The following is a 19,013-nucleotide window of genomic DNA, read 5'->3' as shown; positions in this document are numbered from 1 at the left end:
TCAAATTCACTCAAATATTCATTTGTTTGTTGTCTTATTTATTCTTTCACACAGTCTAATTTGCCTGACTATTTAATTCAGTTTTTGTTTCAAGTGGATGTTATTCGTCAAAAAGCTATGGGAAAAAACAGTGTTATGTCATTCATGAGGACGTCGAGCGGAGACGAAAGTTTCCTCGCTGCATGGTTGGACAGGTTTCCCGATGAGACAGGATAGTCGACTCGATGTCGCCCAGTCGAGTACTCTTGTAATGACAAGGCAGCCTCTCGTCCTGTGGAGAAGAGAGGCCGAGGCGGCACAATCACATGCCGCAGGAGCAATGCCTTTGCACAATACGTTTGTGAATGTTAACACAACCATTTATTAATTTTATTTTCGTTTATTAACCTATTCGCGAATGAATCAATTTGCCGATCTCAGAATGCGGCTGTGAATTCACCCCACCCCCCTCTTACAGGCAGAGAAAGAAGGAGGAAGGAGTGGGCTGTCCGCTTTCTCTGCTGGCAGACCACCCCCCCCTTTGTTTTAGCGAAGCTCACACAACGCGCATACATACACAACAATACATAAAAGCACACAATGCAACATAAAAGACGAAAGACAAAGAAAGAACACGAATGGGGAGACAAAAAGACACACACAAAGACGATGCCCCCACCTCAGCTGACCCCCTCTGTCCCCTGGACAATGAAACTCCCTGGGAGACCCGTAGCAATTGCGAGCAGTGCTGACCACGCGCTCATGTTGGTGAATGCATTAATGTTACGGTAATCCTCGATCTATTGCAGCTGCAATTAAACAAAAAATAATAATCGCCCGAATCAGATTAATAAATTAATCTTTCTTCAGTCCTCGCACGAGAATTCCAGGAGTTCAACCCCTCTGAAGAATCCCACCCGAAATTGCCTCGGTCTTACCTTACGTTAGCCGAGCGTGCGGCAGCAAACTCGATGAAACGAATTAGCGTCAATCGATGTATGAAAACTTCGTACATAGGCTCGAATTAGGATGATCCGCCTTGACCCGATCAGAATTCGATTACAAGCCTGAGATACGCAGATTAACCGCTAATAGAATTACTTTTGGCCGAAAGAATCCCACAATACATTCACCCAACATCGCTGCATGCTAGCGGCACTCACCCGTGAAGCATTCCTGAGAGACTCACACCAGAAGGGAGGGGCTGCCCACTCGAACACTCGAAAGACACAGGGCCCACATCACCCTTCCTCCCGAAGCCATCAGCTAGGACCCGGAGATTTTTAGCACCAAATGTTGGATTATTTTGATCGTTCGCCCTTGCTTCGACGGGTGTTGATGGAAGAGGATGGTTAAATAATCAGGAACCCAGTTGTAGAACAGAAAGTTGGGTTAATCTTGAAGAGAGCGAGGCATCGCGGTGTCAGCTTAAGGAGGAAGCATAGCGAGAGAGCGAGACTGCAGGAGTATTTATGAGGCGCAGTGTGTGACGCGATAGGATGTGACATAATGTAAATGTGACATCATGTAAAGGAAGGCAGGATATGACGTATCAGGAAGTCCAAAATATAAACAAAGATTACAGAGCAATGTTTAGAGATGTTTGTATGGCGAATTACCCCAAAGATGTCGGTGTCATTAGTCACGTGAAAGCATCAACTAAATAACACCTTTATGTAAAGCTTTTATGCGAAGGATGGTAGCAATGGTGGACTTAGCATATCGGGCTCTTTATTTGTAGTATGGTAGTAGAAAGTTGCTTTTAGGGATGTGACACACAGCGTGGGAAATGTGTCAGGCTGAGATTCACATGAAAGCCACGGTGCGCACCTGTGACGCCACAAACGCACACCTTGTTTCTCAATGACTCTCCTCGACTGTAATTTTGTGGGGTCTTTTTCGTTCCCACAACGGGAAAACTATCATTGAAGACGATCAACGTGTGCACTCATAGAAAGGGGGTGCGGAAAGGTAGGCCGGCTGGGGCGCCGTTCAGTCGTGTGCCTTGGTGTTCTCCCGCCGAAGATTACGCCGCCAGCCGTGGTGGGGGGGGGGTGTATCGCGAAAATAGTGGTTATTCCAAGGTTTAATTTTCATAAATGTCACGTTCGTAAAACGAAAAGTTCGTAAGGCAAGGTGTTTGTAAACCGAGGCCCCACTGTACATGCAATACGTCCTGTCATTTTACTGTAAACAATTATCTGTTGTGATTGCTTTTACTTTGTCAAGTTTTTGATGTGACTGATCAACATACTCCTCCCTTACAGAGAATGCACTTGATCGTGAAGCCTGGGTTACCGATGTTGATGGCGGGATCTTGCGCTCCCTGTGTGATGCTTTCCGTATCTGCTATCGGAGTGACTGACACTGCTGACAAGAATAAGGAGCACAAAGCAAAGCTCTTTGAGTTTCTGACCACAGAGCTTGCTCTTTGTGAAGACAGGTGTGTGAGGATTTGCTTTTTTTATGGTGGGATTTATTTCACTGAGCAGTTCATTTTAACATTATTTTCACCACGTTTTTTATGTGATTCAGCCTTCCATTGCATTGAAAAATATCTTGCTGAATTTGCGACAACAAGAGCAACGTTTTGAACTGGCTGCTCAGGCGCAATATAATTTAATTGTGAAGAATGCTAGTTTTCAGCACTTTCTCAACAATGAGGATCATAAAAATGTAAAATTTATGAGAGATGGATATCGATAAAAAGGTTTCTTCAGCGTCATCTGTACTTCTTTGAAGGTGTCGGACGCTTCTTATCCAAGATGCTTTGTCAGCGAACTAAAGTCTGGCTGGTAGTTTCGGCCTTATATATATCCTTACTGTCCAGACGTGGTGGTGTCGGACTCTGCTATGATTGGTCCCTGCTCTCAGGTTGGGTGAGCAGAGGACTACTCCCTGCGGCTCCCCTGATTACTTATTTTGTCCTGACTGATTACTTCTATTGTCCTGACTGAGTATGAGGTCTATGACTGGTCTGATTGCACCATTAGACCTGGTATCATTGTTAGAATTGGTTATATACACATGCTAAAAACATCCTATGTTATTTCGTTTCCACTTATTCTTATCATATAGTAAGTCCATATATGTATGTAGTTTAGTTATTTGTATATGTTAATTAGTATACATGTACTCAGCTTGTACTTAGTTACTGTAGAAATCTAGCTGTTATGTTTCAGTCTAATAATGAATATTCATGATTGTATCTAGCAGATGAAAGGTCCTTTTCAAAGTGCCATAACTCCTGTTGTTTATAAATGTCTGAGGCGAGCTCTCTCTCTAGCTCTCTCTCGCTCTTGCCTCTCTGTCCCTTGGCCTAGCTTCTCCCCTGGAGAAAATCCTCTAGCTGCCTGATAATAAATGTTCATTTTTTTTGTATATCACCTTGCTTCCTGATGATTTAATATTTAGACTATACAAATGGAGAGCTGAACCAGGAAGAACAACATTTAACCCAACAATCATCTCATCAGCATACCTAAGCCTATGTTGTCTAAGCAGTCTGTTCAAAGTCAAAGTCAAAGTCAAGCTTTATTGTCAAATATGCTAATATGCATGACATACAGCACAGATGAAATTACTGTCCTCTCGGACCCAGCATGCAAGGCACTTATAATGACTTTAACAAACATAATAAACATGAAAACGCCAATTTGCCAGGAGATGGCAGCCGCTCCGTGTTCACGCGCCCACATTGGGGAATAAATAAATAAATAAATAAATAAATAACAAATATGACAACACAGACAGAGAGTCATTCATTCTTCAGGACTTGCTGTGCCCTCTTTGTGATGACATGAAGCAGTTCTAGATGAAAGAGGAGAGGATCAAAGCATCCATGTCAGCAGTGGATCAGGGACGTCATGGTGGAATTTGTATGCCTACTACAAGCTAAATGTTGAAAGCAAACACGAAGCTGTAGCATCCATTGACGAAAATATATTGTCTCACATCTCCTGTCCCACATAAATCTGCTTCAATTCCAAGCCGCGACAGTTCCACATATGCATCGGCGCTCTTCGCTGACGCTGCTTTCTTCTTATCGCGGGCTCCTCAAGCCATGCATCCATCCAACCGCAGACTGTCCAACAACACCGACCTTTCCGCTGAACAAAGCGAGGCTGTGAAGATGCTGCCCATTACACGCGCAAAAAAGCACAATGGCCCCAGAGCTGTCCAGCGATGACAGTCAAATGGCTCCGACATTCCTCCCATTCAAAAACAGTACTGGCATATTCAGGCAGGCGCTACCGATCCATGCACACCAAATCCAGCAGACCTTTAAACAGCTTCTTCCGCCAAGTCATTAACTCTTTGAACTCTTTGAGCTCTTTCAACAGTAGCCAAAATGGAACTGTATAGGGCCACTTAGCAGTTTTTTTGACGACGATACTAGTGCAGCGTGTTCTACCGGAAACAAATTCCTTGTGTGTTCTACATACTTGGCAATATAGATGATTCTGATTCTGATAAATTTGACGTTTGTATGATGAAAAGTTCGTATTATAAGGCGTTCGTTAGTTGAGGTCTCACTGTATCACTTTGCTGCTGTGAAATGTAAATTTCTCCACTGTGAGACTAATAAAGGCAAATCCAATCCAATCCCAAAAATTAATTTCCGAAAGGAGACCATTAAAATGAAAATAATCCGTTCCCAGGTCTCCATAAAATATAATTTTCAACTAAATACGCCTTAAAACTAAAAATCATCTATATTGCCAAAACCGCTCAGCACAGTCTCCTCCTTGATGATTGTCGTGGCCAAAAATGCTGAAAAACAATCTGTATCCGTTCCACGTGACGCACAACAACATAAGGTGACAAAAGAAAACACAATAACAAACCAAAAACAACAAAAAAGCAAGGCTCGTGAAAGCACTTGCTGATCGCTGCCTACTCAGGCGCAATCTTGTAACACGAACAATCCAAATTGAACATCACAACACCATGGCGGTTCAGTGAAGGATTTTTCTGTTTTATGAAAATAGCTTCTTTTACTCCCCTTTCAAACCATCTATTTTCTTTCACTAAGATTTTAACCTCATTGTCTTCAAATGAGTGGTTGCTAGCTTTTAGGTGCATATTTACTGCCGATTGAGGACAACTAGTATTATCCCTGCGATGTTGATAGTCTTTTTTTTGAGAATTTGTTTCGCAGCAGCATGTTAAGTATGGTTTGGAATTAAATAATGTCTTCAAATTAAATTACATCAAATGTGTCTATTTTCTATTTTGAAAAGAGTGCTCTGACACAGCAGTATGCCTTGTAAAATCAGAATCAGAAATTCTTTATTCGTCCCACAATTGGGAAATTTGCAGTCTACATCAGCAATTTGAAAGGGGATGGGGTAGGGGGTGAAAGGAAAGGATAGAAAACAAGATATTCTAAGCATTACAAAATAAAAATATCAACTGTATACTGTGCAAATGTAAATGTGCAAAACCGTTTCATAAAACCTGTACATAGTGCAGGTATCAAGAAAGGCATGATATATGTAGTTAGATTGCATCAACCCATATTTACAAGTGTCCATTGGATTTGATTGATTGGATTGGAATTGGATGAAAGGAATGACAAATAAATATCTCCTTAAAGTATTACTCTGGTAATACTTCACCAAACCATAAAAAAATCAATTTACCGAAATCTTAATCTTTCATGTATAACTTGGTCGAAAAGGTTTCTTCAGCCGTCATCTCTACTTCTTTGAAGGTGTCGGACGTTTCGCTTCTTATCCAAGAAATTTTGTCAGCAAACTAAAGTCTTACTGGTAGTTTAGGCCCTATATATATCTCCCTACTGTCCAGACATGGTGGTGCCCGACTCTGCTATGATAGGTCCCTGCTCTCAGGTTGGGGGGAGAAGAGGACTACTCCCTGCCACTCCACTGATTGTTCCTATTGTTCTGACTAACGACTGTCCTGAATGCCCCACTTCCACCGGTATCAACTCATCAGTATTCCTAATTCTATTTTGCCTAAGTAGGCTGTTGTACGAACGATCCTAATTGAACCTCACCCCACCAAACCGGTTTAATGAAGGATTTAGTTGTTTTATGAAAATTGCTTCTTTTACTCCCTTTTCAAATCAACTATGTTCTTTTGCTAAGATTTTAACCTCATTATCGTCAAATGAGTGGTTGCTAGCTTTTAGGTGCATATGTACTGCCGATTGAGGCCCACTAGTATTATCCCTGCGATGTTGATAAAGCCTTTTTTTGAGAATTTGTTTAGTCTCCCCAATGTATTGCTCTTTACAATTTTCATTACAATGTATTGAATAAACCACATTACTTTGTTTTTCATTTGGCATCTTTTGGATGCACTAAAATGCACTAATTTGTTTTGACTGGAGTCAAAACAGACATATCAACATCATATATGTTTTGACTCCTGACTGGAGTCAAAACATATCAGGAGAGCACTCACTAACTTTGCGTACCTTCAGTGGTCATTTAACAAATGTCAGAAAGAAAGATTAGGGAATGAAACCAAAAATTCTGAAGACACAAAAAGCAGAGGAGTAGCAGTACCTTACATTGCAGGAGTTTCTGAAAAACTAGAGTCCTTTGGCTACACAAAATTCCTACTTATTTCAAACCGATAAACACTTTAAGGCAGAAATTAGTGCATCCAAAAGATAGGCTGCCAAATAGTACATAGTATGGTGTGTGTAGTTTTAAGGCTTATTTAGTTAAAAAATATATTTTATGGAGACCTGGGAACGGATTATTCTCATTTTAATGGTTTCCTATGGGAAATTATTTTTTGGGATACACACTTTTCGCCTTACACACTCTTTCTGGGAACCAATTAAGTTCCGAAGCCAAGGCCCCACTGTATATGTCTCTAAATATATACATATACCTCAATCCTGCCGAGCCCCCGCTCAGTCTGTGTTTTCCGCCAGCGGTGACAATTTTTTTTTGTGCTGGTGAGCAGCGGCAGCCATTCGCTCCAACTAACCTGGCTAATGACCGCTTCCTGTGCAGCAGTTGTAGATTAGTCGAAGGCCAGATGTCCCACATGAAGATGACAGTTTAACAAGCTTTGTTCACCTCAGATTGACCCCAAATTTTCTGTGCTTCCCTTGTGGGCCTTCTAAACATGAAACTGTCAGGATTTGTGTGGTGGTGGATCCCAAAAAAAGCAGGCAGGAGGGAGCAGCCGGGTGTAATTGACAAATTGTATTAAAATAAAGTCAGCAGTCCTTTTAAGGGCCACTGATTGGAATGACCAAAAACCTGTGCAGCTGCAGGCTTGGCCGACAGCACCACCTGTTGGTCGCCAACCAGAACGTGACAGATACCATTTCTTTTCTGTCATCAGAAATGATAAAACTGTCAATTAAATGATAAATAGTTGATAGGCGATAGAAACTGATCCGTGAATGCCATTTCGAACCGTTGGCTTTTGAGCATGTGTGTTTGTAACAAAACAAACAATTCAGCTGATCATGCTAAAGTCAAGGCAAGAATACTTAGTGCAAATGTTGTCAACACAAAGTTCTTTCTTAAAGGCGTGCCCATGCTATCAAAACAAGACGTGCAAACAACGTTAGGCACTATTTGTGAAGTCCGGCATTGAAAATCTCGTATTGTCATTGACTTTGATTTGGTCCGTGTTTTCTCGTCTTTGAACTCAGCAAATAAAAATGCCAATTGAAGTGAATTGAAACGACATTGGTCAATTCAAGTATTTTGGCTCTGTAGCAAACAGACATGACATTATTTAAAGTAGATGCTTTGTAGCATTTTTCTCATTCATATAGCCAATGACTCAACATTTTGGAGCAAATAAATAGCGAAATATTGTGCAACCTCCAGACTGGATGGCAATTATGTAAATGATGTGTGTTAGTATAGCGCTTGCAAAACAAACAAACAAAAAAACACAAACACGTTTCCCTCAAACATAATGGTTTAATCTTACATTCTCTGTGTTTTTAAATACAATTTGCACAACAATGGTATGCAACAGTGCAAATAAACGAACATCACGACTTTATCGAACATATTGATTGTAATTTAAGCCTGTAAAACATAAATTTGAACAAGTGTCTTGCAAAATGTCAAATAAATCGAGCACAGTGGTGCCTATAACCTTGTTTTGACACTGCGATCACTTGCTTAAACAGAAAGTCCAAAAGTCTTTTCACTTGGAGACTCCATGACCTTTGCACTGTGTGTGCTGTGATGCCTTCTCCAACATACACACATACACACACACTGCAATCAGAATCAGAATCAGAATCATCTTTATTGCCAAGTATGTAGAACACACAAGGAATTTGTTTCCGGTAGAACACGCTGCACTAGTGTCGTTCGTCGCCAAAAAAACTGCTAACTGGCAGTTCCATTTTGGCTACTGTTGAAAGAGTTCAAAGAGTTAATGGCTTGGGGGAAGAAGCTGTTTAAATGTCTGCTGGATTACAGAGCCAATGACAAAGCACAATAACACAGCGGGACTCAGTTTGTGTAGCAGCAGGCTGTACTGAAGGGAATCCAACGAGCATTGTTGCCTTAAAACAAATCAGATACTGAAAAAAAGCCCAAAGGAATGTCTTAAACGAGCCTCTAAATGGATGGAAATATTTAATATTGATATCATGTAAGTGATTGTACATGTCGGCAAAAAAGTGGAAGTAGTTGTGAGAAAATGTGATAAAAAGTTATTGTGGAGAAAAGCATACAAGTGCACAGACCTTGGCAGCCATCTTAAAATGTTAGCTCAAATTGTAGGGGGAAAAAATACTCGTACGACCAAAAAAATGTGCACATAATGTAAGTGGTGGGTATCTTGTCATTGTTTGCCATGACAACAAAAATATAAATTATTTGGACTTGTTGTTCTGTAAGTGTTTAATGTTTCTATGCGAACCTTTATATGTGTGTTTTCATTAAAATCGTCTTCAATACTTTGTTTTGTCATTATCACTTCCGCTTCCGTGTCATGTGTTTCGATAAACGAGAGCGAGGTGAGACAGACAGAATGAGACGAATGTTAGAGCGAGACAGAAGCAGAGTAACTGCTAGATAGAGAACGACAGTCTAAAGCAGCGGTCTCAAACTTGCGGCCCGCGGACCAACTGCGGCCCTCGAAAGAATATTTTGTGGCCCGCCTTGACATGAAAGATTAATGTTAGTGCGGCCTGCATGATTGATATGAATGAAACTTGTGTGTGGAGCTGAACAAACCGCTGAACAAACCCTGGAACAAACCACTATTTTGGAGCGACAGAGGGAATTTAATTACAGATTTGCAGACTTCAAGACGCACAAAGTTCAGGGATGTGAATGAAGAAGCAGACAAGCTTGGGCAATGTTTGAGAGAGTTAACCCCCAACTTCCCTGATCTTTCCCGAATGTTCAAGCGGACCATGTGTCTTTTTGGGAGCACATACTTATGCGAGAAGCTTCTCCACCTTGAACTTCAATAAGCCCAAGTACAGGTCCAGACATACTGATGAGCATCTTTCCCTACTCAGAGTCTCCACTGCCTCCTCCCTCCCCGTGAAAAGAAACGCTGCCAGGTCTCTAGCATCAAGAAGTAGGCAAGAGAAGCCATGTTTAGGACAGTTCATGTTCAATATTTTATTTCTGTTCAGAAAGTTAATGGTGAAAGAACTGTGAATACAGACATTTGAAACTTTATTAAAATAATTAGTTTCCTGTGTTTTTCTTTTTCTTTCAGTCGTCTGTATCTGCCTTATGATCATTACGATTATTTTATTTATTTCTTACTGGTTAATTTATTTTTTATTCATTTTTCCATTTATTAATTTTATTCTTTTTTTTGTGTTAAAAATAAAGATTTTGAGAACATTGGAATGTTGTATATATGCTTTTCTTGTGAAAATCCTGATGCGGCCCAGCCTCACCCAGACTCTGCCTCCAGCGGCCCCCGGGTAAATTAAGTTTGAGAACCCTGGTCTAAAGTCTACGTCAACGTTTATCTACTTTCGGTTAATAAGGTGCACACGGTACATTATTATACTATTTGCTAGCTATTAGCTATCGGAGTATGCTATGGCTATCTATTGTGCTATCTATTACCAAGCTGACTAGCTATTAGCTATCTGGCTTTCTAACTGGCTATCGATTAGCTATCTAACTGGCTATTAGCCAGCTAGCTAATTTTCTATCTGAGTTATTCCAGGTCGAGTGAACGCTGGCGTATGTGGCTGCCGCTGCTCACCCACAGGTAAACTGATCCTGTGACTGTAAAGTGACCTTGAGAGGTTTGAAAGGCGCTTATAAATGAAATCTATTATTATTCTCTATGAAATGGGCAGCATTTTTCACAGACCTGCTGTCCGGTTAAAACTTCGTTTGTCTTTCCTGGTTCGCGCATTGTCTGGAGTTCACTTGATAAAAATATCAGCAAGTACAATAGATGGTGGACAAAAAACTACTTTATTCTAATGAGACAGAGAAAGCACTTCTCGTCTCGGTGGGACGAAGACATGAGCACAAGAGCACAAAGAACAAAGAGAAAAGCAAAAGAGAACGAGCTCCCGCTCCGACAAGTTTTTAAACATACAGAGTGGCGATCTGTTGTCCAATCAGTTGCGAACAAGTCGACCTTTCCCGTCCAATCGGTTACGAGCAATTCAGTGTTGGGCGGGTCTCAGATTGAAGTTGGAGCCGCTGCCTTTTCCTTCCACGGCTATTGTACTAATAAGACTGATAGTTTTATTTAACTAAATTAGACTGAAATTAAACGTGCACAATTCATAATATATACTAAGCTAAACATGAAAAAACATATGTTTACTTAATCTAAACATGAAATAACGTAATATGTTTACTAATGTGCATAAACACTCTATCATTCCCTCCTGTTGTACATTTAAACATCAGTTCATACATTTCCAAAAGATTTCATGCATGCACGTCATACTAATTGCACAGGGAACCATTCTAATCTCATCTATCCAACGTCTAATATTATTTAACTTACCATGGAGAAGGCGAAAAACCTCTATCACAATTTTGCTGCTGTGATATATAACCTCTCCATTTTTGAGGGTTTTTAATGAGGAAAACTCCTTCTCGGCTCTCCGTTTTCTTTTTTTGATTTTGTTCTTTGGAGCAACCACTCTCTGGCCATGGTGTACTATCCCTAGCTACAACACTGGGTCCCCTTCACGCATTTGTTGATACAAAACCTTTGCGTAATTCACCTGAGAATTAGTTATCATATTCATTAGCATTGTTCTTAAGCATGGAATAATACAACCAATGACTAAGAAAATAAGTACAATCACAATTGCGAATGGGATAAACAGTCTGAGCAAAGTCTTATACCAAGAGCCCCCAAAGAGCCCGTCAAAGATCCACGGTTGATCAGGCCGGTGATCCTTGGCCATGGCATCTCTGAGATCCCTGACAACAGACAGAGCATCAGTCATGTTTATGGAATTCGCTTCTTCGGGTATGTACGTACAACAAGTATCACCCACCATAGCACAGACGCCCCCTTGTGGCGCGGTCAAAAGGTCCAAAACCATTCTATTTTGCAGCACCATTTGTCTAATTGCTGCAATTTCAGTGTTTTGCATTTCATCTACTTCCAAACTGGCGTTTACAAACACTTGAAACCTGTAGTCAATTGTTTCAATTCGTAGCATGTTTTTAGCTACTCCAATTTGTGGAAAAAGAGCTAACATTACCTTACTTCCCGTGCTATGGTGTTTGAATTGTTCTGGAACATCAGTTCCCCAGATCGAATCGTGGGGCTTAAACGACACTCTTCTTTTCACATGATGGTGTGCTGGACGACTGGTAATGATGAAAGTATTGTCAGTCACAGTAACAGGTGCGCACATACCGTAGGCTTTCGGGGGAATAAAAGAATATACTTTCCAACCACATAACCACCAAAGATGTGAAGATACAGGTAAAATGGTGACATTGGTGTTTAACGGTAGCACGTATAAACATCTATTCTCATCTATAAAACCTAGATTTTGACCTGTACCGTACATTGCAACGCATACTGGTAATCGCAATCCGCTCTCGGTCATAACCTGATTTTCAGTTTCCAAAATGGTATCCAAACTTGGAACAATCTTGATAGAGTGTTTATGCACATTAGTAAACATATTACGTTATTTCATGTTTATATTAAGTAAACATATGTTTTTTCATGTTTAGCTTAGTATATATTATGAATTGTGCACGGTTAATTTCAGTCTAATTTAGTTAAATAAAACTATCAGTCTTATTAGTTCAATAGCCGTGGAAGGAAAAAAGCAGCGGCTCCAACTTCAATCTAAGACCCGCCCAACATTGAATTGCTCGTAACCGATTGGACGGGAAAGGTCGACTTGTTCGCAACTGATTGGACAACAGATCGCCACTCTGTATGTTTAAAAACTTGGAGCGGGAGCTCGTTCTTGCTCTTGCCTTCTCTTGCTTCTTTGTGCTCTTGTGCTCATGTCTTCGTCCCACCGAGAGGAGAAGTGCTTTCTCTGCCTCATTAGAATAAAGTAGATGTTTGTCCACCATCTATTGTACTTGCTGATATTTTTATCAAGTGAACTCCAGACAATGCGCGAACCAGGAGAGACAAACGAAGTTTTAACCGGACATTAATTGGTGCCGAAAAACCCGTGCTACGTCGACCAGCCTTTGCTCGAGGACCACAACCTGGGTGACCTGTCAAAGCGAGACGGGAGCTAAAGAAGCTCTTGGCGATTGACCCGTTTTATGATTTTTTCGACGGGAGGCCCGCATTGAGATGCGCGTCAAATCTGCGCTTTGATTGGGACGACCTACGGAAGAAACGAAGTTTTTTTTCGTTCTTCACTAAAGCCTGTTCGCGGAAAATCCTCCACGCGAGAGACGGAAAGAATCACAACTTTCTGGTGGCAGTTGTGCTCCTCGCGTTCTGGCTGAAGGACTACACGGCAGCATTCAAAAGTTCACTAAGTAAGTAGCGCGCTAGCTAGCAGCCATTGTTTGAATGCATTGTGAGACCTCCTGGCCAGAGAGTCTCTTTTCCACTTGACTCACGTACGGACCGGTGTGAAGCGATTTTCGTTAGGCAAGGTGGCCAAATGAGAATACGTGTGCCGGTGGAGGAGTGCATATTAAGGTGCACGCAATATCCACACGCCGAAATGTGAATCGGAAGTTTTCCAGCGAAAGAATATTGTTCACAAGGTGGTGATAGCTGGGATTCAGTTTGTGTGGTGGACCGCTTTTAGTCTGTAGAGCGGAAGTGTTTTAGGGCAGCTGCCATTGTACTGAGTCGAGAGGAAAGAAATAAGATCAAAAATACATTTTTAACTTGGTTTGTCTATGCTAGCATCGTGGCTCAGAGAAAGTTCTTTGTTTCGGAGAGAAGAAAGGGTGGGGGCGAAGTCATTTGAGCCGTTGGTGTGTGTGTGTGCGTGTGTGCGTAAGAGCATTCCTTGTGTGTGTGCGTGAACGCGCATCCTGGCTGAGGATTGGCGCGAATCACGCCCTTTGTTCTTGGGTTTGAATCAACATCGCGAGGTGTGCTTCCTTTCTTGTGATAGTTGAAGAAGGCATTTGTTGTTGCAATCGTGAAAATGGGTGCTATTTTTTCTAAAAAGACCCCAATTCATAGGGACGTAGAGTTTATGTCCAAAAAGTTCCCAGGTAGCGAACTTTATTGCAAGAAATGGATGGACTGTAGTACGTTCTCTGGTTCTTTACAACTCCAGCCTCTGAAGGAAGTTTTGTTTCTGTTGAAACTTCAGGAAGCATCCGCGATGAAAAAATCTCTTGAAAAGATACGTGCCGAGATAATTGCCTGCGAAGCTTGGATTGCGCAAGCAAAAATCAGAGAGAGAGAGATGGAAGCCAAACGGATGAAAAAAGAGGAGAAAGCGATAGTTGCAATGTCTTCCAAAGTGGGCTCTGACGATGAAACTGTGGCTTCGTCTGTTGCACGTCCCAATGTAAAGTTGGTGGAAAATGGAGAGCGGCCATTGTTTCAATCCCCAGGGCTCCCCCACGGGAGGCGAGGGGGAGAGGCGGGGGGCTGCCCCGTCGAGGCGCCACGACCCCCCTCCTCCTCCGCGGAGCTGAAGAAGGGGGAGGACGCCATTTGTTCAACCCCTGTGGGGCGGGTGGGCCCCCCTGCGTGGGCCCCCCAGGTGATGACTCCAAATGTCTGTTGGGCAGACCAGCAGAATGGAGCGCTTATGACCCCTACTGGAGGAATACGAGGATTACAACCTGAGATGGCAAATCAGATTGCCGCTGATTGTGTCTCTTCGCGTACGAGGAGCAAAGCAAATTGTTCTGGACAATTGTATCCGTTTGAAGAGTTGAATGGAATTGAAATGAATAATGGAAGCGACTGTGACGCTTTGCCACTCATTCAGGTAGCAAATCCTAATTCTTCAAGCATACATGATCAAACTATCTTGGTTTATCGGCCATGGGGCGACAGTGATGTTGCAGAGGCGTGTAAAGGACTAGGTAATGTTGTTGAAAATGCAGAAAGTTGGACTGAGAATTTTGAGGAATTATGTGCTTCTTATCAGTTGAATGGACAAGAAACACTTAAGGTTTTCAGGAGATGCTTGGGACACCATTGGAATCGGGTGAAAGGTGACTTTACTGGGAAAACATCGATGGGAACAAATATGACGTACGAGGAAGCGTCAACCCAACGAAGATTGGTTTGTGAAAACATCCGAACATTATGGAAGAAAACACCAAACTTTGGCTTAATTCAGAATTGTAGACAGTTACGTGGGGAAGATATTAACATTTTTCGGGGACGCTTGGAAAATGTTTTTCGAAACCACTGCTGTATTCCTGAATCTGCTGATGAGAATTCCATATATGTCAACCAATTCAAGCAAACATTTTTGCAGAATTTGACGCCGGAAATTGGAGATTTCATTCGCAAACATTATGTCCAACACCGGACTGGAAGGTTGGTTGATCTCATGGAATGGGCAATACACGCCCAAGAAGTGGTGAGAAAAAAGTGGGGAAATGGTGCAGATTCGCCGATGGAACATGTGATGGCATCTACCATGGGTAACATAATGGAGAACGTGTTATACCAGGATCGGATGAAGAGACGGATGCCGCACAATGATCGATGCTACAGTTGTGGCAGTGTAGGGCATATGGCTCGCCACTGCAAAAAGAAACCTATACCGAAAAGGAAACATGGGAAATCTTACAGACCTCCACCATATAATACGCGATATGGTGAAGGACATAAAACAAAACATTCAGATTGACGCGAGGAACCCCATTTCAACACTGATGACAACAGTCACAACAGTGAGGAATGGGAATCAATAAAACCAGTTGAAATCTTGGATTTGACTAATGTGTTTGCCTTAACCTTACCGGAAAACGAAAAACCTTATTATTGGCTAAAAATCGGGAAAAGGGATGTCAAATTTCTTTGCGATAGTGGTGCATGCAGATCAGTGTTAAGAGACACCATTCCAGGTGTCACTCCGAGTCGACAACAAATTTCTGTGGTATCTGCAGATGGGAAAGTGACATTGTTACCGATTTCCAAACCAATAAAAATTTTAGATGAGGGACTAAGTCCATACAAGGTCACTATGGTCTTGAGTGGAGAGTGTCCTATAAATTTGTTGGGGAGAGACCTGTTACAAAAATTGCAAATAGCTTTAATACCAACAGAAGAAGGGTATAAACCCAAAAAAGTGAATTTTCTGGAGTCCTTCGTAGTTGACGCTATGGGGGACCCAGTAAAGGTCGATTCACTAGAATTATGACTGATGGCCACTTTAGGGGCGGAGGACTTTCCAGACGTCCCTGCCACCCTTTGGTCATCGGGAAAAACTGATGTGGGCTTACTTAAAACAGCGAAACCAGTTGAAGTATTGCCTAAAACGACTTATCGACCAAGACTTAAACAATATCCATTAAAACAGGACGCTATTATTGGCATCACCCCTGTAATACGGGATATGGTGAAAGCTGGTATTTTGATTGAAGACCCAACTTGTGAATGTAATACACCGATATTTCCTGTTAAAAAAGTGGAATCTGGAGTTTGGAGAATGGTGCATGATTTACGACAGGTAAATAAATCCATACAATCACGTGCTCCGTGTGTGCCAGACCCGCACACATTATTGAACAGTTTAAAACCTGACAAAAAATGGTTTACAGTGATTGATTTGAGCAATGCCTTTTTCTCCATTCCGTTACACAAAAATTCACGTCATTGGTTCGGATTTACATTTAATGGGAAAAAATATACATATACAAGATTACCACAAGGGTTTACAGATAGTCCTACAATTTTTTCACAGGAAATGTCTTCGTGTATTGCTGATTTTAAACATCCTGAATCTTCTCAGATTCTTTTGTATGTTGACGACATCTTAATTGCTTCACCGACTGAAGATGAGAACAAGACTGTATCAATAGCTTTGTTCCAGTATTTAGCGAATACAGGTAACAAAGCTTCTTTGGATAAATTGCAGTTCTGTCAACAAGAAGTAGTTTTCTTAGGACATCTTTTGTCAAGAAAGGGAAGAGAGTTGACAACTAAGAGAAAACAGACAATTTTGCAGGTTCCTCGACCTAAGACGAAAAAACAGATGATGACGTTTTTGGGACTGTGCAATTATTGCAGAACTTGGATTCCGCATTATGCACAAGTTACCCAACCATTATTGACACTTATATACCAAGACGAAATGGCACTGAAAGACTCTATTCAGTGGACCGAAGAGGGCAGTAAAGCATTTACAGAATTAAAAAATTTGATAGCAAACATTAGCGTCTTAGCTTTACCTGACTATGACAAACCTTTTGTTCAAACAGTTGACTGCAAAGACAAATACATGACTTCAGTCCTGTTACAAAAGCATGGACAAAAGCTGAAACCAGTTGCATTTTATTCTAAAAGAATGAATCAGATCCAGGCGCTTTGTTGGCAAAATGGTTGTGTGAAATGTTGTACAACAACAAAGAGGTCCACAGCACATGTACTGCCGCAGTCCTGTGTTCCCTTTGCAGGAACAGAGAGGCTGCTGGGCTCCCCGAAGGCGCTGATCAAGGTCTGCACCAAAGTCGGAGGGGCCATTCACCGTGCTGATAACAACGCCAACTGCCATCAAAATCGCCGAGAGGTCCACCTGGGTGCATCAAAGCCACTGCAAAATCGTTCACCAACCAGATCCGGAGCAGGTGGAAGAGAGACGGAGCCAAACCACTCAATAGCCATGGGTTTGGTCCACATCATCTTGCTGTATGAATTAGTGGAGGCAATCCAGATGACGCACGTAAAGCCTCCCATTCCATCAGCCTGCCAGACTCCACCATTGCAACCAACGATGACCGAAAAGTGCCCTAGCATGGCACATCCTGTAGCCTGCTTGCCACTACAAGATGCAGGAATCATCTCATTTCCTCTTAACATCCTCAGGAACGAAGCACGACAAACGGGAAGTGATTACCCTCATGGTCCTTGGTACGCTCGTATCAAGTCAGGGAAGACTTGGACCACTGGTTGGGACTCCGTTGTGGTCCATTCTGAGCCCAAAACAAAATGGGTTCAAAATAACTGTGCCCAAGAAGCAAAACGAATTGTCAGAAAGATAACTCAAGGGAACTGGTTAGGAACTGGAACTGGCACAATGACAGATATCCAACTCGTTATCGTAACCCACAAGGTTGCGGGATGCATGGACTTGAGACTCTGTCCTGATTTTCGTGAACATCACACTGGTTTTCCTGTAACTATATGCATGTTGTCATCTTTGACAACACCAGTCGTGACATCGCCTTTCCAGCGCAAACCGCACATCAAACCGACAGCCTGGATGGAAACACCTGACAAAAAAGCCCAAAATTCAGATGTCATGGACGCATTATATCAACCATTTGCAGGAGAAAAACATGACTGGAATCCGTTGTTATCAAACACGTGGTATCGTTATGCTACATTAATTGCTAAACAAAATAGGAAAAGTAATTGCTTTGTTTGTTCTTTTATGCCACATTCTGTAACGCAACAAAGAGTGCATTCAAAGGTATTTGGAGATAAAATGGCTCGAGCTGCGTATATGTTAATATCTTCGCATAAACCTGATCAACATTTTCCAGTTCTTCGCAATGCTTCGAGAGGAGAGATTGTTCCAAGTTTGGATACCATTTTGGAAACTGAAAATCAGGTTATGACCGAGAGCGGATTGCGATTACCAGTATGCGTTGCAATGTACGGTACAGGTCAAAATCTAGGTTTTATAGATGAGAATAGATGTTTATACGTGCTACCGTTAAACACCAATGTCACCATTTTACCTGTATCTTCACATCTTTGGTGGTTATGTGGTTGGAAAGTATATTCTTTTATTCCTCCGAAAGCCTACGGTATGTGCGCACCTGTTACTGTGACTGACAATACTTTCATCATTACCAGTCGTCCAGCACACCATCATGTGAAAAGAAGAGTGTCGTTTAAGCCCCACGATTCGATCTGGGGAACTGATGTTCCAGAACAATTCAAACACCATAGCACGGGAAGTAAGGTAATGTTAGCTCTTTTTCCACAAATTGGAGTAGCTAAAAACATGCTACGAATTGAAACAATTGACTACAGGTTTCAAGTGTTTGTAAACGCCAGTTTGGAAGTAGATGAAATGCAAAACACTGAAATTGCAGCAATTAGACAAATGGTGCTGCAAAATAGAATGGTTTTGGACCTTTTGACCGCGCCACAAGGGGGCGTCTGTGCTATGGTGGGTGATACTTGTTGCACGTACATACCCGAAGAAGCGAATTCCATAAACATGACTGATGCTCTGTCTGTTGTCAGGGATCTCAGAGATGCCATGGCCAAAGATCACCGGCCTGATCAACCGTGGATCTTTGACGGGCTCTTTGGGGGCTCTTGGTATAAGACTTTGCTCAGACTGTTTATCCCATTCGCAATTGTGATTGTACTTATTTTCTTAGTCATTGGTTGTATTATTCCATGCTTAAGAACAATGCTAATGAATATGATAACTAATTCTCAGGTGAATTACGCAAAGGTTTTGT

At 41.8% G+C, this 19,013-nt stretch overlaps 1 protein-coding gene across 1 annotated transcript in view; it reads left to right on the top strand.

Annotated features, from left to right (window-relative positions):
* The first annotated feature begins 2,225 nt into the window (after positions 1-2,225).
* ddt (D-dopachrome tautomerase) overlaps positions 2,226-19,013 on the top strand; it is a 36,083-nt gene continuing 19,295 nt past the window's right edge. Inside the window, exon 1 of the mRNA XM_089022069.1 lies at positions 2,226-2,422. Coding sequence (XP_088878195.1) covers positions 2,250-2,422 — 173 coding nt within the window. The 5' untranslated portion in view covers positions 2,226-2,249. The remainder of the gene's footprint in view (positions 2,423-19,013) is intronic.

The sequence above is a fragment of the Hippocampus bargibanti genome, linkage group LG19, assembly GCF_051943395.1.
Source record: "Hippocampus bargibanti isolate YZ-2025 linkage group LG19, ASM5194339v1, whole genome shotgun sequence".
Taxonomy (NCBI): Eukaryota; Metazoa; Chordata; class Actinopteri; order Syngnathiformes; family Syngnathidae; genus Hippocampus; species Hippocampus bargibanti.
The sequence above is the reverse complement of the archived record's forward strand: the minus strand, read 5'-3'. Positions and strand labels throughout refer to the sequence as shown.